The 22,432-nt window shown below is 43.5% G+C and overlaps 1 protein-coding gene across 1 annotated transcript in view; it reads right to left on the bottom strand.

Moving 5' to 3' along the window:
* Nucleotides 1-7,829: 7,829 nt before the first annotated feature.
* prkar1b (protein kinase, cAMP-dependent, regulatory, type I, beta) overlaps nt 7,830-22,432 on the bottom strand; it is a 63,783-nt gene continuing 49,180 nt past the window's right edge. Inside the window, exons 8-11 of the mRNA XM_023423312.2 lie at nt 20,593-20,653; nt 18,074-18,195; nt 10,147-10,228; nt 7,830-9,353 (exon numbers count right to left, since the gene is read on the bottom strand). Coding sequence (XP_023279080.1) covers nt 9,181-9,353; nt 10,147-10,228; nt 18,074-18,195; nt 20,593-20,653 — 438 coding nt within the window. The 3' untranslated portion in view covers nt 7,830-9,180. The remainder of the gene's footprint in view (nt 9,354-10,146; nt 10,229-18,073; nt 18,196-20,592; nt 20,654-22,432) is intronic.

Here is a 22,432-nt window from a genome sequence, read left to right as displayed (position 1 = left end):
GCCACTGAGAAATAGCAGCATAATTACCGGTGCTCTGTTGTCTATCAAGACCTGACCTTTTCAACATGTGTGTGCCGTGTTGGGAGCGGTGGGAACCGGCGTGGAGGAAGACAAGGGTCTCCCCGGCTCTGTGGTGGTCTGACCCAACCTCCCCCCTCCTTTCTCCACTGCAACTCCCCTAAAACTCTGGGAACTCCCACTGCGCCCCCATGTTCTTTGGGTTCGGAGACTAGAAGGGGAGAAAACGGCTAAGCCACAAATCAGGCTCTTGGCAGGGGGACATCAAAGGCGGGACAGGACGATGTGGAAAGGACAGGGGGAGACAGAGCTGCCCTGTCTCACTGCCATCCCAAGGGGATGGAGGAAAATGTGTAGAGCGCAGACATTATAGTGGCACAAATGTAAGCTTTCTGTTGGTGCCAGTGGGAAAATAACTGACTAGTATTGCCTTACATGAATCTGGCCCTGAAATAAGGACATTAAAGAATGAAACATATACAGGGACATACTCATAATAAACATGAGAGTTTATAGGATTATACATTAATGGAGAGTGGAAAGAAATGGCTTTGACTTGTAGAGAAAAGTCATCCAAACAAATAGCAAGAAACTGATATCATGAGTAAAAAGTGGATGTGCAATTCATAGGACAAAATGAGTAAAAAAACTACATTTTTATTAAATGGGTCACTGGGCCCAATGATAAGTCATCTTTACGTTGCCACATGACAGACAAGCTCAGCTCTCAGTGGGGGCAAACAAAGCTGTCCTCAGAAATGTATTAGGAGCCCATAAGCCCATAATTACTCCAATTGGCATGTCAGTTATTTACCCTTCCTTCTCCTCTTGTCTTTCACTAGCCGTGGGCCGCCCCACTGATGGTGTAGGGACCACGAGATGGGGGTACTACTGGTGGTCGTGATGATGGTAGTGGTGAAGTGTATGTGGGAGGGGGGCAGGATTCTGTATCAGGGGGATTAAGGAGAGATTTCCCGACTTGAGCGACATTAGCTATCCGTGACAGAGGTGAAGAGCAAAGAAGACTTGGAGGGAAGGAGGAGGAATGAGGGTGTGAGGAGATGAGGAAAGGTGGCAACGGCTTGAACCATAGATACCACTAATAGAAAACCTCTTAAATTAAAAGGTGATTAAGACCAGTTAGAGAATCCACTTTGGTGCACCTGGTTACTCACCGTGCCATCATCCCCAGGACCCTACACAGCTTGAGGTATGACACACGTCAGGGCCCTGAAATTTGTATGAGATTTTCCTCAAAACATTCTTATAGCAACCACACCTAACTGAGCCATGAAAGCATTTTACCTCCAGGAGAGAAGTCCTACCCAGTTTATGGGCGGTACTGTGATGCCGTTTCGCACGAATCGTGGTAACGATTAATGGTGGTTAATGTGAGCCCCCTACCATAACAAGCTCCCAGTTAGCTCCTCTGGAAGCAGCACCATAGCTGCTTTTAAAAAATAATTACAGCAGGTTTTTGGCTTTTATTGTTGTTGTTGTTATTATTGGGGGGGCCATAAAAGTAGTACCAGATCCAGATCCAACACTGAAGGATGTATGTCAGCAAGGGAAGGAGAAAGAAAGAGAGGAAAAAATGAGAAGACAAGGACGGAGTGAGCAGGACCCCCATTCCTGTTTTTCCTGGCATTCTTCCTTTTATTAAATAATCAGCAGTAGAAAGTAACAAGAAAAAGGGGAAAGGTCTCTGCCAGAAATGAACTGGAGATGTCACCCCCACATGGCGCACATGCTTGATGCCCTGCAATCTATTCTCTGTATGACTAATGTCACAGCTGCATGCATGCACATGTGTGTGTGCATATGCACTCAGAGGTTTATTGTAGCATCTAGCTCCAATTAGATAAATAACATTTTTTGGTCCACGAGCCTTTGATTCCAGCTCATACTGTCATTATGGTACACAGACCAGAACCATAATAACGCCTCTCCTCCTCCTCTTCCTCATCTCCAAGGACTCAAGATGAAGTGTCAAAATCCAGAGGCAGAGGGAGATCACAACAAACTGATTATCAACAGGAAGTGGCTCCATTATAGGCTTAAAGATAGGAGAGAGTGGTCTCTGGTTACAGCACTCACTCAAATCCACACATTCCTGCAGGGTTTAGAGAGAGCCGGGTCACCCCCGTGGACCCCCACAGGCTCCCCAGCCACTGCCTCAGCCCAGAGGCAATGCTCAGGGTACAGCTGGGGCTGTTGAATGGATCTGAGGGTCCTTGAGGAGGGGCTGGAGGGTTGTGGATGTCTAGGGTGGCCTGACAATCAGGAGACACTTGAAAGCATTTGCCTTGTGACATTGCACACCTGCAGTGAGGGGCTGTGTTGTAAGGGATGAGGCGAATCTTCTGGTATGGTAGGAGAGACTTAGTGAGGCACTCATCTAATAGAACCCAACACATGTTAGTCCCAGAGGAGGGATGCCAATCGAAGAAAGTCTCACCAAGTCCAATTTGGAGCATCGCATCTCAAAAACTGAACATTGATTTAGAAATAAGAGATGATTTAAGTGCAGGAATCCCAGGAGCCTGAAGCAAACGATTCAACCAAGATGTCTCAAAGCTAAAGATCTATTAAAAATATCTGAGTAAGCTTTTGAGACCATTTCCTAAACAGCCCTACTGGGACTCTTCACTCATTGCATTCCTTCATTTTCCTAATGTGATTAGAACATAGTTCAACTACTTTTATGATCTGCACTCAAAACCCCAACAATTCCTCAGAGAGTAGGAGGCAGTGAAAAAAAAAGGAACAATTGAGACATTTGCTGAGCTGCCTCCCCAGAGAGTGAAGTCAGAGCCGAAGTGAAGAGATGGATTGTGCTGGGTCGGGCTCAACGTGGGCTGGAGATTGCAGAGTCATGTGCATGATGGAATATCTCACTCAGAAAAATGCTTCGAACCCATTTTTTTTTTTTCCTTGAGCATGCTGAATGTCGGGAGAACATTTCAGTCTTTTGTTTGTTTTTTCTACACATCGTTTGGAGGAGAGTCACCAAGGCTCAGTTAGCTGGGAGCAGCTTTGAAACCGAGGCCAAAACTGAGGCGAGGCAGGGAGGCCTGGTCTCAGTGTTGGTACATGTATACATGTGAATTATTTACTTGTCGTCCAGCAGGAAATGAGGAACGATAACAAGCTTGGGAAAGAAAGGCAGAAAAACAAACAGATGGTATCTCATCCCCTCCTTCATTTCGTGCTTTCTCTTTTTCTCCTTCCTTTTCTCTAAGGGAGTCGCTTGTGTCCCAGTGAGGACAAACAGCAAAGGATGTGTCACTTCAAAGACAGTGGCAGGAAGAAGACATAATTTCAAAGTAAATAATTTCAATTACTCACAGTTGGCCCATAACTGTTAGTGTTACGAGAAAAATGGTTGCCTTGTTAAAGGGGAACTGAATCGATTTTACATGTCACAGTCTGTTTACAGGTGTTGGAGTGCTACTGCACATGTGAAGGTAGTTGTATAAAGCCTTTTGTGGCTCCAGAGGGAGCTATGCAAAGTCTGATAAATTGCCTTCTGTGATGTCACTTGCCTGCTCTTCATCTCTGATTGAGGTACCCTCATTAGCCACTACCACCAAAACAAACCCAAGTCGCTGACCAAACTATCAGCAGTTGAGTTGCATTGTCGGTAATGTTGGCGCCATGGAAGGTGATCGTGTGGAATAATGTGTGGTCACTGCTACAGGAGCTAAATTGGTGGAGGGCTCTTTGCTCTAATGACGCCAAAACTGACCACCAAGTTATTCGGTCGTCACTATATAGAGCGGCTGCTGTTCAACTGAGCCGGACCTTGTGATGATCTCCTGACCGATTTTTTGACTCTCCTTCTCCGCCTGACCTCGGCGCGACACCCCCTCTCATCCCTAACCTTTCAATCCCATCAGCCTCACTATTGCTCAGTCACCTGTGACCAGGCCTGGGTGCTGACCTATGACCTCAGAGGGTCACGATTAGAGTTGAGAATCAGAGCAGCAGAGGTGGGGACCAGACAGAGATGAGATGCCCCTGGACCGTGAGTTTCGACCCAGCTGGGCTGAACTCTGCTCTGGAACAGTCAGGTCGCCACACTCAATATATCTTGACAAGAAAAGAGCTACGTATCAAAGGCTATGGTCATTAGTGCAAGTGATCGGGGGCTGATTTTTTTTTTCCACCAGGGTGTGGGGATCATGGAGGAGGGAGAAGGCAGTCAGAATCAATGGAGGTTGTAGCCTAGTGTTGGCAGGCATTTTAATTAGCCTGGATCTTCCCAGACAAGGGGATAGAAGGAACCGGAGATGGCGGCTATGGGAACACGGAGAGCAAGAGAAGAGGACAGGAAACAAAAGAGAGAGAATCAGGGAGAAATAAAGAGAGGGAGGGTGAGGGTCTCACGCCCAGGGGCTACACTCACTGTGCCAGATCTAAATATGCACCAAATAAAACATCCTCTCACGAGACCATGGGTGGCTGTGGCTGGTTATGGGATGAGGCAAATACACATGTAAGCATGCCCACACACACATACCAAATAACTCCCAGACATCTTATCTTGTAAAATTTTTGGCAACTCTTATATAAAACTTGCAATTTGGAGGGATGTACTTAAGAAGCTAGAGGAGGCTAAATGTTCCCTTGCTGTGATAAATTCTTCAAAATTTATCTCAGTGGCTCTCAGTGGATTTCACACCACTCAGGAGTGCACTCAAAAACCAAGTGAAAGCATATTAGAAGCCCTGTCAGTGAAGCTGGCACAGCATTTCTTAACATTCCTCCTCCTCCTCGTGTATGTTCATCTCCTTCTCCACCTCCTTCTTTATCCTTTACATCCTCTCCATCTCCTCCTCCCCACCATCTCACTGAGTCGGGCCTTTTGTTTGTTTAGACAACAAAAAAACACGGCACTGAAGATACTCCAATGTGGGACTAGCAGGGAGTTGTAGTAGCGCCAAGCTGCAGCAGCAAAAGGGAGTAGGAAGGATGGTGCTGCAGTTTGGGTCAATCAGCCTCCCATGTCACTGCTACTGCTGCTTTCCCCCTTTCATGAACTGACTCTATTCTGTGATAAATGAGAGTGACAACGAGGCACAACAAGCTAAAACTCAGTCCAAGTGGTCAGAGGGGTTTGGCAGCGAAAGCAAGCCTGAAATCACTTAATGAGTAACAAGCTGCCTGTGAGCCAAACATGGAAAATCATAAGTTTGCACTCATAACAACAACTAGAAAAAGTCGTTTCACATTCAAAGAAAGAAATTTTATTAAAAGATATCAGTGCGTAACCTGGAGGCATGTAAAACATCTCAATGACTGCATGTGAGACTAAAAATACTGATCCAGAAGTTTTTTTAAACTGTAGCCTTGAGTTTCTTCATTTCTTCAAGTGACCTGTTTGACTAGTCTGCAAGTGATCCGCAGCATTTAACTAATAATGGAAATAAAATCAGTTCACATCTTACCATCAGACTTCCACAGATAAGAATATATTGGTGTATGGTCTATTTCCTGTCTGTCATATGAGCTAGATCATCACTGAAAATGTCCTAAAAAAAAGATCTCTAAAAAGGAGTGAGAACATTGTTTTAGTTACACAGAGGTGTGCCAAAAGTGCTTTGAATGGAGTCATAACAGGTACTGAGGTCCCATGTCAACAGAACCATCTCCATGACAACCACCGCTCATAACTGGATGGAGTCTGCATCAGTTTGCGTGGATGGAGAGCATTCATTCACACAAAAAAAAGTGGACATTGAGCTGGGATTTTTTTGTCAAACAACCAAGATGTCCTTCTCTTCCAACGAATGCCTTTTTGATAACCTTGGTATCACGAGAATGAAAATTCAACCTTAACTGACCTGAGTTTGTATGTGTGTGAGTGTGTGCGTGAGTCCATAGCACCTGATTAGAGCGGGCCACTACTGGGCCATCCTGGGTGGGCCAGTTGAGGACAAATCCTGGCACTATCGCATGGGTAGTAAGGTGAAGCCTTGCTACCTTGGCACTGTGCCTGTGTGAGACTGAGAGAGCACAACCAAACACACACACTTTCACACACTCTTTGACTGTCTTTTAATTTAGCTCACGCAGGTCTGTGTTTGCTTTGCTTTTTGCTTTCACAGTCCCATAATCTGTAACACAGCTCCTGTGGTCCCCACTGTGCCTGTAACACTGAGAGCAAAAACATTTCACCTGCTATGCTGACATCAGTTCAGGTGATGGTGCATACACATTGCAAGCAGGACGATCATCAAATGTGGAAAGCCCCAGCCATCAACACTCACACGGTCAACAACAACCAATCAAAAAGGACATTTTAACCATTGATCAATAACTAAATAGTAACATACAATTTTCCCTACTGACAAATCTACACTGAACTTTAGCCAAATGTACAATTTAGACGTTTAAAGATTATTTACTGCTTATTATTCAGAGTTTCGGGCCACTTAAGTTGTAAATCATCCAACCTTCAAACATATGTGACTTTGGGGTGCGTTCACAGCATTGCCAAACAAAACCGATAGCAACCTATTAAAAATATTGTCCATAAACCAGCCTACCAATTGAACAGCAACATGATGCTAAACATAACTGGGAGAATTTGACATAATTTTCCAGGACAACACAATATTTTCCAGGACATTTTACTTTTTCTCTCATTTACCATATGTTTTCCATGACTGGAAAAATGTTCAACTGGTTTCCAGGTTTTCCAGGACACATGGGAACCTTGTAAAAGTGAAGCCTTGACCTTGGAAAAAGTGGCTTGACTTAATCATTAACAAAGGTTCCCTTATTAGCCTTTTTCCAGAACCTTCAGCCATTTGTATCAATCTATCCTTCCTTTGGGTCTCGAGAATCACCAACCATTTCTCAACTGCAAGTTTGGTTGGATACATAACTGAAACACCGGCGGCATCTTCTCCAAGGAAGCCAACACAACCGAAAAGATGAAATTGTGAATCAAGAAAACCTGCTGGGAAAAAACTTCATGAGTCAGCAGTTTTAAAATTATGTAGTCAAAATGCATTACTGTCAGTGTGGTCTGAAACAAAATCACAGCATATAACTTACCCAGTGCCACATGCAAGTGTGTGCATTTGCAAGAATGTGGACACATCTTTCCATGCTGCAAATCAAACCCTGCAGCCGTTGCTGCCTTTGCGGATGGAAGAGAAATACCTTTTTCACTGAGCAACAAACCCCAAACTTGTGTGTTTATGTGTGTTAGCGTGTACTGTCCAAGTGATGAAGGTGTGTGTGTGAGTGTGTATGTGTGGGGAGGGGGGTACTAAACTCAATGTCGGCGAGTTGGGGGCACATTCCTTAGTTGATTTAGTGGGCATTAAGATGAAGAGGAATGTGTCAAAGCTGTAGGCGCTTTAGTCCACTGTGTGGTAAACTGGCTGGGAGGAGCTCTGAGGCTTTCTGACAGCTCAGACTGACGGATGACTGACACTTGGCTTAGTGTGAGAAGGATGGAGAACAGAGTGGAGTGGAGGGAACCAGACAGAGTAAGGGGGATGGAGAGGAGGTACCTGTTGGAAGAAATGCGAAAAGTGTGATTTAGGAGGACAGTTTGCACTTTAGAGAAAGAAAAGTGAGATTAATAGAGGTATAACATCTAGGGATGCAAGGGTGTGGATTTAAAGGGCATGAGATGAGATAAAGGGAAAGAGAGAACTAAGTCCAGTCAGGAGAGGAGGAGAGGATGCCAGAAATTGGGATAAACGAAGGGAAAAGAATGTGAAAAAGAGTCACATTCACTGTGGGACAAGGAGGGGCTGATCAAGAGAAAATAACAACTCAAATCAAAAGGATTTCAGAGACTTATCTTTATTTGCTCAAGATGGTTTGATAGTTCAAAGAAATACAGAGATACAGAGAGAGAAAATACAGAAAGATTCTTTTCTTAAGGTCCCATTTTATACAACATCAGTCGCTGGGTCAGTTGTGCAACTTTTGACAGATTACAGTAGATCAAAGGAAAGGAACACAAGTGTATTTTTTTTTTTACCTTTCTTTTATATTATATATATTTATAACATAGAAGTCATGTCTTAAAAACAGCTAAATCAAACTGTTGTCTTGACCCAACGTTACGAACTCTAAAGTGGTGCAAAAGCTTTCATCTAGCAATATAACATAGAACAAAATCAGCTTAAAAAAGCATCAGGTAAGAGGTGTGTGTGAGTGTGTGTGTGTGTGTGTGTGTGTATCTGTGTCTGTGTTGAAGATTTATTTAGTCCTGAGACAGTGTAAGCATATACAGTATGGTTGTGTGGTTCATGTCAGTGTGTTTCAGACTCTGCTTGTGTGTATGTGGACTGGACTGATAACACTACTGCACCTTTGGAAGCTCCACACGGCTCACACATCAGACTGAACCGCTTCAGGGAATATTGGGACAGAGAGGTTTTCTTGGGAAAAAAAAGCAACTTGTAAATTAATTTGGCTGTCACACACCACATAATATTAAAATCTTAACTCAACATATCACTGCCTCTAACAGCCCCCCCCCCCAACCCCCAAAATGATAACAGCAGTACACTTAAAAAGCACTAAAAATGAATGAAACAGCCAGGAATTTGTTTTTCCTACCTCTACATCTACATTTTAGGGAACAGAGGTCAGTGTGGTGCTGGTCTGACTTGACCTACAAATGGCACCGCACATACTCAGAAGTGAAAAAAAGGCAAACGACAGCAAGCGAGCAAAGAAATGTGGACTCACTTCCTCCCGCTGTACGTAAACATGACTTTTACTTCCTTCTTATTTCCTGAATTCCTCTGTACGTTTCATAAATTCACAAAAGTGCAAACGCCGTTCTTTGTCAGTCTAGAAGCATGCATCATATACAGTTGACACACTGTATATATGACTCAGAATATAATGAGCTGAATGATCTCTGTCCTCGCTCTGAATTTCACACTCCTGCATGTAGTTGTTGACATAAAGCTACGTGACAGCACAGGTCAAGTCAAAGTGCACAAGATCAAAAGAAAGAAATGCGCAAAATGGAAAAAAAAAGGCAGGAAATGAGCGCCCTGTTATTGTAGATGTAAAACCCATGTCCTTTACCCCACATCGTCACCCCTTCCCACCCATCGACCAAAACTCTGATGCTGATGTTGCCCACCCCTGCTGGTGGGGCCCAGAAGGGCCGGCCTGTCACACGGTGAGAGATATGAAGCTGTTGTATCTCTGGATGTTCCTCTTGAGGATCTCTGAGCACGGCCCCAGCACACGCTCGAAGCGAGGCCTGTCCAGCTTCACACACTTGAGCGGACCACGTGCGACTACGGTGGCTGCCCTGGGACGGTTCAACAGCAGGGCAATTTCACCTGGAGGAGGAAGAATAGGAGGAAGACAGAACAATCAACTGGGATGTCATTAAATGTGTTCCAAATCTGCATAGTTTTGAGAGTCTGTAAAAAATAACAATGGAAGTATTTGGAATGAATTTTATCTCAGCCTCAGTAATGTATCTATGAAAGAAATAATTATAGCTGCTCTGATTGTCTGCTTCATGTTTTCATTTTTTCCATCCTGCGGATCTGTTTTTCGGGAGACAGCAGTCTGGCAACGAGCAGATCCAAAACAGCATGAAGTAGTTGTATGCTAGCAGAGAGCAACTTCCTGGAGAAAAGGACTAAATCACTGATGACAGTTCATTTTGTGATAGTAGTCCAAGTACTTTTACTCATATTTAGATTTATTGCACTAAACATTGAGGGTAATGTAAAATATTGGTAGAACAATATATTGTGTTTAAAGCTGAAGTGATTGGTCGCCTGATCGATTAATCAAAACAAAACAAAATTCAACATCAACATCAACATCAACATCAACATTTTTTAAATTGATTTATAATATACTATATATCATTTTATAAGGGAAGATGATCTACAATCCAAACTGTTTGATGACAAAAACTGCTTAAGACTCTCTGGTTAGATATGAAAAACTATAGCTATGTAGTTATATCGATATATCAACAAAGCATATCCAGGCTACACATTATTACAATTTAATCAACTTTTGACTTTCTCAGCTATGTGACATGCCTGACCTGCTATTTTTTTCACAGTTTATATTAATATGAGTAAAAGGCTCCATTGGCCTACAGCCACTCACCAAAGTAGTCAGAGGGTCCGAGGCGTCCAACCTCCACATACTCCTCATTGTCAGACCTGCGCTGCAGAACAGAGGCTATTCCCTGAAGACAGAGAAGAAAAGGAGAGTCAGGGGAAAAGAAAGAAGAGCCAGAGACAAGAGAAAAAACAAGGTGAGAAGGGGAGAAAAAGAAAAGGAGGGGGGGTGTTGGTGGGAAAGATGGAAGAAAGGAGGAGGGAGAGAAAAGGAGGAGTTATTCAGCAAGGGGCTGAAAATCATCGGGAGGATTAAGCCAAAGAGAAATTCCTTTGCTTCAGAAGAACACAGGTGCACAGGATTTAGGCCGCTTTTCTGTGGACCGTCACCAGCTTTGTGGGATGCGTCTGAGCAGAAACAAGAAACAACACACACTCAGATATTCCAACGGGTACGTGATACAAAATCTGATCGGTTCTGCCTTGTTTCCTCCAGAGTGTAATAAATACAAACATCTAAGCCCATTAGAGGCTAAGCTGATTCCTCAGTGTCTCCATCACATAATCCCCTTTATCAGCACTAACCCACAAAATGGAAACAACTGTATTGTCCAAGACTGAGGGAGCTCCAATATAGTGTCCCTAACTAACCCCAAAACACTAACACACTGCAAACTCAGAGTGGCTCAATAGCATGTCCCTTGCTAACTTAGAGTGCTATACCACGTGTCTGCAAACACACACAGCGAGGCAATGACAAAAAGGAGCACACAGACACAGATGGAGGCAGAATGAAACGCAAAGCCACATACACACAACCAGTGAGAAAATCAACAGCTGATGACTGCTGGAAAGTCAGGATGGATTCTATGACCAACTACGCTACGCATATTATGATCACCCGCTGGTATGTGTGTATGTGTGTGTGTGTGTGTGTGTGTGTGTGTGTGTGTGTGAGTGACTCATCTAAAAAGTATAAGGGAGGAAATTTGATTTCCGTTCACTCTGCCCAACAGATGATAACAGTTCATGTTGTCGTATCTTGCAGCTGTTAAGAAACTCTGTGTGTGAATGAGGACATGTTTGAATATCTGTCTTTGCACATGCGCTGCCACAAAGCGTCTGGAGTCGCACTCCATGCCCTACATTTCCACACTAACATTTATCTGACAGACACTTGATGACTCATTTCCTTGAAGCATGGTGTATGAAGGAGATATGTATGTTTGACATGCATATGTGTAGACGGAGGTAAAATACTGTTTGTGCTTTCAGTGTCGATGTCTAGACATTCACAAGTACTTGAGTTCAGCTGGAATTGGTAGCAGGTAAAAAAAAAAAAAAAAAATCAGTAAGGGAACTTCCCAGCTTGTCTTGGACCGCCTGATAAAACAGACTTGACCGTTCCAGCGTCTCTAATCCTTCTCTGCTCTCTCTGCTCCTTGTGCTGACCAGGCTTATAATGCTAAATATGAATATAATGAGCCTTAATGAGAAACCCCAAAACTGCCAGCGACTCACTGCAGACATACAAAGCTGAGACTGTATTTCGCTGAAAGGGATGTGTGTGACTGAGTGAGTTTGTGCTTGAAATGGACTGTGGAGAAGTGGGGGAATACTGTTAAAGTGAGTTAGGAACACCGTGTGAGCGTCACTTCCAAGTACTACCTGGCCAAACTGCGCTTGTGATGCCATTACTGCAACACATGTGACACAGCAGGGTGGATTATGCTGTGGAGAAGGGGTTCCCTTCACCACTCTACAATCGAGCAGTGATACTGAAGCTAATCGTGGCTGAAGATGTTGAGAATATAGAGCTTATTCGTCACCTTTGGAGTTTGTGTCTCAGCAAAAGAGGATAAGCTGCACCGTGCTCTGCATATGTAACTCGGGAGTTGCCGGACGGAGGATTCATGTTGTCTTGTTCACGGATGACCATAGAAATAAACAAAATGTAGTAGAACTGTATCATATCTCTCAAACAAACAAACAAAAAAAACAAACAACTGAGAACTAATGTGGAAACAGACCTAAATTCACTTAAAATGTGGGTGTACAGTATATTCAGTTGTTCAAAGTATGAGTTTATTTTTTTCACATTTAAAACCCGTTTTATCCAAATGATCAATAATCAGTAAGTTGTGTGTTTTCTTATCATTTTTCTGTCAGCTTGTTTGAGGAAGTGGTGAGTGTTACCAAGATTAGTAGAAATGTACATGTAATATTTGCATAGTTGCTTGTGAGTATTACTTGCAATACTTGTGTGTGTAATTGTGTATCTTTCAACTTGATTTTGACGAGCTCGACAGATGATGAGGATCGCAGCCAAAATTACAATCAACTGGCTTCTGTGTAAATTTTGTCTGATTAGGCCTTAATGATTAAAGATTAACCAGTCCCAGTAGCTGAACTGATCAGCCAGGACAGTTATCTGAACTGCGCTGGGCACGAGACTGAAGGCTAGAGGCAGGTAACTTCCTGCTACACTGGGTCCTAGCGCTGCTCCAGACTGCTGCCTAACTCCTTATGATCATACGGCAGCAAGCGGCAGAGAAAAGCCTGGTGTTTCACAGTTTGCATTTGTGGTTGACTAAAATGCTGCTATGCTGACCAGTTCAGCTTTTCATGGCATACTCTGTGGCATGTAAGCCACAATGTGAACACAGCATGAAGAAGAAGACTACAGCAAAGGCAAATACAGCCTACAACATCACCCGGAGGAAGAAGGAAATGAAGACGCTTAAATCCTCAACAGACTGACTCAAAGACATGGGATTAATTATTATTGATCTGTATTCCTCTCATCCAAAAATTCCACTCTCTTTAGGTCATCTTGGGTATCATCAACATGACCATGAGTTGCATCCAGCTGGGGACCATTGTTGCATGTCTTACCCCATCCCTGTCTCCACTCGTATTCTTTTATCTCTGCTGTCTGCTACCTAATAAGGCATAAAAATGCTTCAGAAAATAATAATGAAAAACATTCTACTACAGATAGTTAACCACGGCTGCTGTGTGAAGGTTATTGCATTAACTTTTCATAAGGAGATCAAAGAAGAGTAATCCCATAAAATTATACAACTGTCTGCACCATCTCCCATGTTTGATCTCGAGAGTAAATACTGCTGCGGCCACTTTTAATGAACTTCATTACGCCGCACCAAACAAGCAGCTTGAGTTTAACAGTGGTATAAAACAGAGAGAGATGTGAATGGGGAGACACCGAGGGGGATGGGGCATTGAAGCTCCTGTGTTTACAACTAGTTGATTCCTCTCCTTTCCCTTCATGTCCAAACAAAGAAAGTGAGACAGTGCAGCACCATCATGTACAGTAGTTCATTCGTGAACAGGCCTCATCCAGTGTGGTCTAGATAACCATCTCACACTGTACCATCCCAGGGGCAGCGCTCTGCTCCACAGATATTTTCTTTTATAAACATCGGAGATCCTCCTCACCACGCTGGCCGGCACAGGGTGTGAGGGACTGGCAAAAACAAAAGATAACAGAGGTAAGACAGACACAGAGAGAGGAAAACAAAAAGAAAGTATGAATGAACGAATGGATACTAAACAAGTCGCAGAGAAAGAGAGAGAGGGGAGCGTGAGCCAACTGAAAAGCACAAGTAAGAAATCATCACTACTAAGTGGTATTGCTGGTCACCCGTCACAGTCCTTAACTAAAATGCACATTCACACCCACTCATACCTGAACACATATACCACACACAGAGCATAGCGAGCCAGCTCGTGTTGCCATGTCAAAGTGTAGCTTCTTGCATGTAGGAAATATCAACCTCTGGGTCAACAACAGGTATAGAGAGAGAGAGAGAGAGAGAGAGAGAGAGAGAGAGAGAGAGAGGGAACAAATCAGGGAGGCACCAGCAGAGATGCAAGACGAAAGGTGATATCCTCAGTAGCCTGTTGGTGAGGCCACCCGGTATCAGCAGTGTCTGCACCTTCTCATTCAAACGCCGACACACAACAGACACACATAGATCGCTTACTGAACACACTTGAAGACAGCAGCTCTTCTCACAAGACCTGTTCTCCTGCAGACACGAAACGGCCTTTGAACCGTTTTCTTCAAAGAGAAAATAACTCGAAAATGGTTTAACGCAATCAAGACCTGTTAGTCCTCACCTTTGTTCTCGTGTCTCTACACTTGCACACGGACAAAAATGACTTAATTCATTAACTGCATTGATCTTCAGTCTATAAAAGTGTTTGGCTCCATTAGCTTAATTGCATTTCTGCTCATACACGTAGGTTACAGTAACAGGCGATCAGTGACCCACAGAGGATTTCTCTTCTGTGTGACCCACCGGGACCTTTTAGATCCATTCAGCATGATTACTTCTGTATGGGGTCAAAGGACAAATATGAGACGAACACATTGAGATTGATGATTTGAGGAGACGAGAGTGAATGAATTAGCAGAGAGGACAGAACGAGAACTAACAGCCCTCACCTGATTTTACTGAATTTTCATCCAGAGGCTAAGAGTAAAAATAATCTGGTTTCAGAAATAAAAAACAACTTTAATTGTGTCATGTGAATAACTTACCAAGGCACACTTGTATCATTCTGTATTTAAATGTTATGAGGTTAGTTTGGTTGTAATATATACAAACTTTAAAAAGCATTTATCATTTCTGTAAATTACTAACTCTAAGTCTATTTAAATGTTTAATGTGAATGAAAGGCAAATGATGGGGGGCGTCGTGTGGCGTAGTGGTCTAAGCAGGCCCCCCATGTGTAGAGGCTACAGTCCTCGCTGCAGTTGGCCCCGGTTTGAGTCCTGCGTCGGACGGCTGCATGTCAACCCCCCCCCCCCCCCCCCTTTATAGATAGATAAGATTCTTTATTGTCATTGCATTAAAAACACAACGAAATTAAGTTTGGCAGCAATCCTCTTGGCAGCATAAGGGAGCATGAGGGACGCTCACTGCCAGTTAGTTAGTTACTGCTTTTACATAGATAGGAACAGCACATCCTCCACACTTTTGTCCTTTTCAATACAGTTTCAAAACTCTCACTGACGTCTTCCTCTCTGATGTTCGACAAGTTTATGAAAGACATGCTACTGGGTCTGAGTGTATGGGCATGAGGAAGGAACAGTGTGCATGTTGGATGAGTAGAGGCATAAGCCCTGAAAAATGGAAGGAGGGGAGGTTGACGCAAGGGAAGGTGAGGAAGAGTCTTCACGGCCCCGGAGTTCTGTAAAGGCTTGTTTGTACAGTGTGAGAAAAAAATGTAAACATGTCACTTTTCATTAGGGCCCCATTCCTCCAGGCAGGCAAAGAAAGTGATGTCTCTATACCTCCCTTTTGTAAATCCTCCCTATCAGCAGCATGTAATTAGTGATTGTGGGGTTTGTCTTTGGCTGATGCTCCAAAACCACAGAAACAACAAAAGAGAGTGAGAAGAGACAGAAGAAGAAGAAGAAGAAGGAGGGGGGGGGTCAGAATGAGAGAAATGGGAGAGTTTTGATTGAACAAAGAGCTGACATTTCAGTCTGGTTTGATCAAAAGAAATAAAGGTGTGTACATGATGAAAAAGACTCACAGTAGGAGGATGTGCTCCAAGTTGTGGTGAGCCTGATCTCACTGTGTGACGAACATAAAATCTCTCTCTCCGCCTTTACATGTGGTCCTTTTTGAATCAACCTCCTCTCTACCCATATGTCCCTCCCTGCTCTCTTTTGACTCATCCTTCTCCCTCTCTCTCTGTCTCTCTCTCTCTCGTCTCCCTCCCGGGAGGCTGGGTCTCCTGACCCCGTGTGAAAGTCAGCAACACACATTCCACCACAGTCCACCCTGCTCTGGGAAAGTCAGGCCCTGCTACATGAGAGACAGAGAGACGGAGAGACGGTGAGCGAGGCAGGGACAGAGTGACAGAGAGAGCTTATTGGAAAATGAAAGATAGACAGGAGAAAGAGATTAAAGAAAGAGACAAATGCTGTTGTTGGGGAAAGAAAAAGTAGCAGTGAGGTTGAAAAGAAAGGTTATGCTTGTTCAAGAGAAGTTTAGGAAAGTTTGCCTCTCTTCCTCAACGATGAGTGTGGGCGCACCATGCCTGTTTAAAAAGAAATGATGAGCCTCACAGCGTCTGGTGTGACACACGGCAAACTGGAATTTGTTGGTTGCCTTCCCATCTCTTTTCCTTCCCCTCTGCCCCCTCCGTCTCTCCATCCTATAATCCCCCAGATTCTTCTGCATATTTTTGCCTTTCTCCTCTCTGGGGTGTAAAAAGTCTCAGATTGATGAGTCATGCATTGCTAACTGTTATATTTGTGTTCTAAACCCCAACTGGATTCATTTTTCTGCATAGTCAAACTGCTTTTAAGGGATTTCTGCAGCTCCAGGAAGCTTCAATTGGAGGCTTCAAACTTGACCAACACTGGTTGGATAATGTGAGGTGTATGTGAGATATATACAGTGCAGTCTATAAATATTTGGATAGGGACACATTATTGTTGTTTGGCTTTCTACTCTAGCATAAAATGAAGAATAAAGTGACAACTGTGGAACTTTTGAAAAGAAGAAATAAAACATTGCTCTTCTTACATTTGAATACTTGTATTTAGAACTAATAAAATGACCCTTGTCAATTCAAAACACTTATGTGGTCAAGTATGAATAGATGCTTATGGTGTCTAAAGTGAGCAAAATTAATATACATGTATATGTTTCTGTACAACTCACTTTGCTGAGTAAGTTTGCTGGATTTATGACTTTTCTCTACTTGTGCTGCTGTTACACAATGTTTTAGCATTTACCATTTTCCAGTAAATGTCGCTACTGGCCGTTATTGATGCTATTCAGTTAAAGTTACACTGTCGCGCTTTACAGTCAATTTCTTCCTGCCAACACATTCTCCCTGATTATGCTCTTCTACAGTCGTCTTCAGCTCTTGCTTGTTCTGGGGGGTTTTTGCCCTTTTTGATTTTTTTGCCTTCAGTTTGGTTTTCAGCAAGTGAACCACATGCTAAGTTGGACTGATTGGGGGTTGTGCATAAAAAGAGCCACGAGTGCTACAGTGTTGACACAACATGGATGTGAGCTCGCTAAAACCTTTACAGCTCTAAGTCAGAACTTTAGGCTTATGGGCTGTAATGTATATATTTGAAGAGAGGCATACCTAGGAGAGTGAAGGGATGGAGGAGAGGGGGATGGAGAGGAGAAAAGGGGTGTTGTGTTGGATGGGAGAGCACAAAGAGACAAAACCCGGATAAGGAGCGATACCTCACTCAGCAACCTTGATAAAATCCTACTCTGGTTTAGCACAAGGACTCTCGATGGACATAGTGAGCTGGACGGACATAGGAACTAACAGAAAGAATGACAATGTGAGAAAGACGGACTAACCTTCAAGTAAATCTGAGAGTAAGAGGGGAGAGTAAGAGGCAAGGACAAAACGACAGTAGATTGCACCCCCACCCCTCTTCACGGAGCCCTCTTGACTTGACCCTGACGATAGCTGTGTAAGTATGGAGTTAATCAAAAGTGTGGTAGGATGACAGGCAGGGGGCCCTTCATGAAGCCGCACCAGGGGCCCCAGCTTCACAAAGCCTGCAGTGTCGAGATGTGTATAAGAGACAGGTAATAGAGGTTGAGGGCCAGGACAGGGGAACACCACCATGTAGTCTGTCTGCTGGTGGCAATAAATAGGATCAGTTCCGATCTCAGCAAAGAGCCCACCAGCGTTTCTGCATGATGACATGTACATCAACCCGTGTACCCACCTGATGACACATACACAGTCTCGGGCCCCACATGTCAACACATACAGCTTACAGGAAATGTGACAGTAAAGAAAAGTTACCACACATAATGCCTTACTAGCACCCTTACTACTTTTTCTACAAGACAAAAAAAAAAAAAACACTAACAAACACTCTCTCTCTCACACACACACACACACACACACACACACACACACACACACACACACACACACACACACCTTACCTCTGTGATAATGAAGAAGTCGTCACCAGGTTCTCCTTGCACCACTATCTTCTCTCCATCCTCAAACTGAACGGGCTCCAGGGCATCGGCCACAGTCAAACGTTCCCACTTATCCAAGGACTCTGTGAATGGACAACACATACGGGTCAGTAAGAGCAGTGTGTTAATTACACTCATCACAGCACATTTACAAACGTGTTTCTGTTTATGTTTCATGGTCTGAGGGGCTGTCTCTTGCTCAAGTCCAGTAAACTGGTGTGAATGATAATTCCTGCCTCAGGCTAATCCAGTCTTTCACCAGGGACCATTACATCTCTGATCCCCCCTGCCTCCTCCCTCCCATCATGGTGCACTGTGGTGCTAAAACACCTTTAAACTGTAAGACCTCAGCTCTACTGATTCTGGGGGTGTGGTGACAGAGAGCTGTTGCTGTTGCTGAATATTTCCCCTCTGTTACTGTAAGAATGTGTCTCAGTTACACTCCAGGGACAGGACATATAATTGCACGGATTTGTAATAATTAAGTTAAAATTAAATTTACTTCAGTGGAATCCAATATTTTATTAAAACTAATTCAGATTCAATGATAAGTGAACATGAAACCTTGCAAGAGATATTTATTTCTATGGCTCTAGTACATTTTAAAAACTTAAAAATCTTTCAAAAGATGTAGAAAATTGACCATTTGTGAATGAGTACTGCCAAAACCTGTGATACAATCTATCTTTTTCAGTTTTTGTTGATCTCGAGAGCCAGTGGCGACAGCTGTCTTTCCGACTGTCCAACCACACGTACAGTGACGTGGTTAGCCCGGGATATTTCTAGAAGCTGTTGGTATTCACACAGAAACCAAAAACACAGACGGTCACACATCTTCACTGGGAAAAATGTTCCAACCAAAGGAACTTTGAGCAATGCAGATGAGGTGGTATTTATAAAAAGAGCATCCACTGATAACTAAATATCTCCACATAGAAGATTCGCCAAATGAGCTCATCCTTCTTTCACAATCCAGCAGATTACTGTTGCCTAATCTTAACAGTCTATACATCTACGTGTGGAATGTGACTTATCTGCAGCGAAAACACACACTAGTCTTTAGCTTTGTCTAGATGAAAGGATGATTCAGTGTCTTGATTTGACTAAGGCCATGAGTTAGAGGCATAAAACTATATCAGAATCTCTGCATCTGAGACTATTGTCTGCTGATGTGCTCAGTAACTGATCCCAGTGTGTCTATTTGTGTGTGTGTGTGTGTGTGTGTGTGTGTGTGTGTGTGTGTGTGTGTGTGTGTGTGTGTGTGTGTGTGAGTGTCTAAATGTGTATGTACTTAGGATTAACTAAGGTGAAGTCTGGTGGTTTGGAGGTGTCCAGTGTCCCCTCCGGTGGGGCCGTGGTGTCTGCCGGCCCCAGATGGATGTCTTCTGTCTGGCTGCAATCTAAAGGCAGCAGGTCCTATAGAGGTGATCCTTAACAGCCCGGCAGGTAACGTGATACACAAATGTGGTGACTAAAGAACCTACATTTCACGCTTCGCAGAGCCTGCACCCACTTGGATCACCTTGCTACACACACATATATATTACACACAATTGGGGATGTTGAAGCCTCTGTATGTGTGTTTGTGTGACAAAGAACATGTTGTTTCTCCCCACCCCTTCACTCCACAACATCAAGGGCTTGTACCCAATTTCGTGCCTATCTCAAAAATCAGAGACAAACAAAAACACTCCCGCCCCCTACCCCTCCTCCAATTCAAAGAGGTAGAGCAGAGAAGCAGAGCGACAGAAAGAGGAATGAAGAGGGGAAAAGCACTTCGAAGAGAGAGAGAGAGAGGCGGGCACTTGAATACAGGCCTCGACAAGGCTGTCAAAAAGGGAGGCGCAGAAGAAAGGAGGTGAATGAAAAGAGAGCGGACCTTGCAGAGACGTTCTCCTAAGACCTGAATTGAGTGTGTGTGTTTACTCAGCCAGCTAATAACTCTGTACAGGGGGCATGGCCTTACTCTATACACCACACACACACGATCAAGTGGAAAGGGATGAGATGTCAGTTCCAATTGCAACTCGTTTTGGAAGTCTGAATGAATCTCATTCGCCATTTCTCCAAACTCAATGGCCTGTGTAGGCTGGTGTTATCCAAATTCCAGTGGGAAAAGAGAGGCTTAGCTTAACTCCCTACTCTTTAATTGTCCACACAGCGACAATGCAGAGTGTGACTGGCTTTAGTATGAACAGAAGATTAGGACCGTACACACAGACCTTACTCAGCTGTGGGCCTTGTGTGACAACGTGCGCCTGTGTTTATGTGGGCTAATCTACAGTATACAGTATATTGCACTCAGCAGATTTAACTGCCTGCACTCTGGACTCTCTGACCTGGTGTTGAATATTAATACGTAACATGGCGCACACGTGCTAACGCAATCATGCTTCAGCATATTCATAAAATAAGCAGAAACAAACAAAGGGATGCAACCGCAGACCCCATGATCCACGTACACATATATACGGACTTACCAAGGATGGAGACCTTGCTGAGGAACTCTTCATACATCTTTCTCTTCCTCAGTGTGCTACCCTGTAAAGGAAACAAAGCAGACACATTTACCACATGGACCCACTCTCACTGAAATTGTATAGTGATGCTGCACAGGTATGGTAAAACAATAATTGTGATTAGTCTGCAAAATACTGTGATCATAACGTCTTGTTTCAAGGAGTAGAGTGGGTTTATTGCGGTTTGGTACCATAACATATAGTTTTCTCTTCTCTCATTTCTAACAACTAGTATTTTTCACAGTCTTCAAGACTTGCTTTAGAAAGTGTCTCTCATACTGTCTTACTGTCCTAATCTGAACAAATTTGAATAATTACTACTTTGCGAAGCTGCTACTAAGAAAGAGCCTCACACAAAAGCTGCACTTTCTTGCCATAGAAGTCGAATTGAGAGTATTTCTAAATGACAGCGATCCTTTTTTTTTTTCCCACACTTCCATTGAAAAGATTTCCTCGTCTGAGGTTGATTAACTCCATCCATTACACTTTGCGTGTCATTATATTTCACCGTGTATGGTCTGTGTTGGATTTCTTTCTTTCTTCTTCACTTGAACTGAGAGTTTTACAATTCACTGTAACTTTTCTTCTCACATCATGTGGAATAAGAGACACTTAATGCCATAGCTGTCTTTAAGGCTGACTCGAAATTGACCAAATATGAAATATGGAAAGACTATGAATCTACACTACAGGATAATATATGATTACTAGATCATAGTTCATGGGGTCAGACTTATGGAGGTGTGTATGAGCTGTGTGGTAATGCATGTGTGTGTCTGTGTGTGTGGCCCACCCCACCCACCAGGCAGGGGACTTTCCCCTCTCCGCCTCTGCCATGAACATCAGGTGCTTCCTGACAAGTCTAGACCCAGAGGACCCCTTCCCTAACTGCATTTTTCCTTTTTTCCCTCCTTCATTGCACAGAGCCACTCAGCGAGAGCAGGAACATAATGAGAAAAAGAGAGAGTGAGGAGAGACGATCTTGTCCGCCCTGTGTCAGCCTTTGCATATGGAAATGATATATTGAGGCTTGGGGTGTCTTTAGTGCATAAGTGCCTGAGTCCCGCTGCTGCCTCTAATTTCATATAATTTCACATTTTGTCTTAAAAGGGGAGAAAATGTTCCCAAGTGAGTCAACGTCAAACTCAAAATCGTAAACAACTTGATTAAAGGAATTCTAGCCTGCATCGCCTCCCTCCTGGATAAATGACTTGAGTCTGTGTGTATCTATGTGTGTGTATGCAGAGAGAGAGAGAGAGAGAGAGAGAGAGAGAGAGAGAGAGAGAGAGAGAGAGAGAGAGAGAGAGAGTGTGTGTGTGTGTGTGTGTGTGTGTGTGTGTGTGTGTGTGTGTGTGGAGCATGCAGTCTGGTTTTAGTTCTGCCGATTATGTTTCGTTGCTGTCTCTGCAGAGACGAAACTTCATGCTCATTAAGCAAGCAAATGCAAACACTCACACATGTATACTCTACTTTTAACACAATCTCACACGCACCTACAAACACACACACACACACGCTCCATCCTCCACAGAGATGTTGAGCTGGTTTTCATAGCCTCCCATACAGCTCCGCAGACAGGCTTGCTGAGCTTAAAGGGTTTACCGTGCGTACATAACATTACATTATACAGAAGGTCTGATTTATGTGACTGGAGGAAGGAGGGCTGGGTGGGCCAGAGCAATGTCAGCAACGACAGGGTTTACTGGGGTGGATGGAATGAAAATGATACTTTTCTAAATTTCAGATTCTAAAATTTCATGTTATCATTTATTTTGTTGGTTCACATCTTTTTTCTCTTTGC

The sequence above is a fragment of the Seriola lalandi genome, unplaced genomic scaffold (genome assembly GCF_002814215.2).
Source record: "Seriola lalandi dorsalis isolate HSWRI2012SDOR001 ecotype SW California unplaced genomic scaffold, Sedor1 jcf7180002054690, whole genome shotgun sequence".
NCBI lineage: Eukaryota > Metazoa > Chordata > Actinopteri > Carangiformes > Carangidae > Seriola > Seriola lalandi.
Note: the sequence above shows the minus strand (reverse complement) of the source record. Positions and strands in the feature narration are given on the sequence as shown.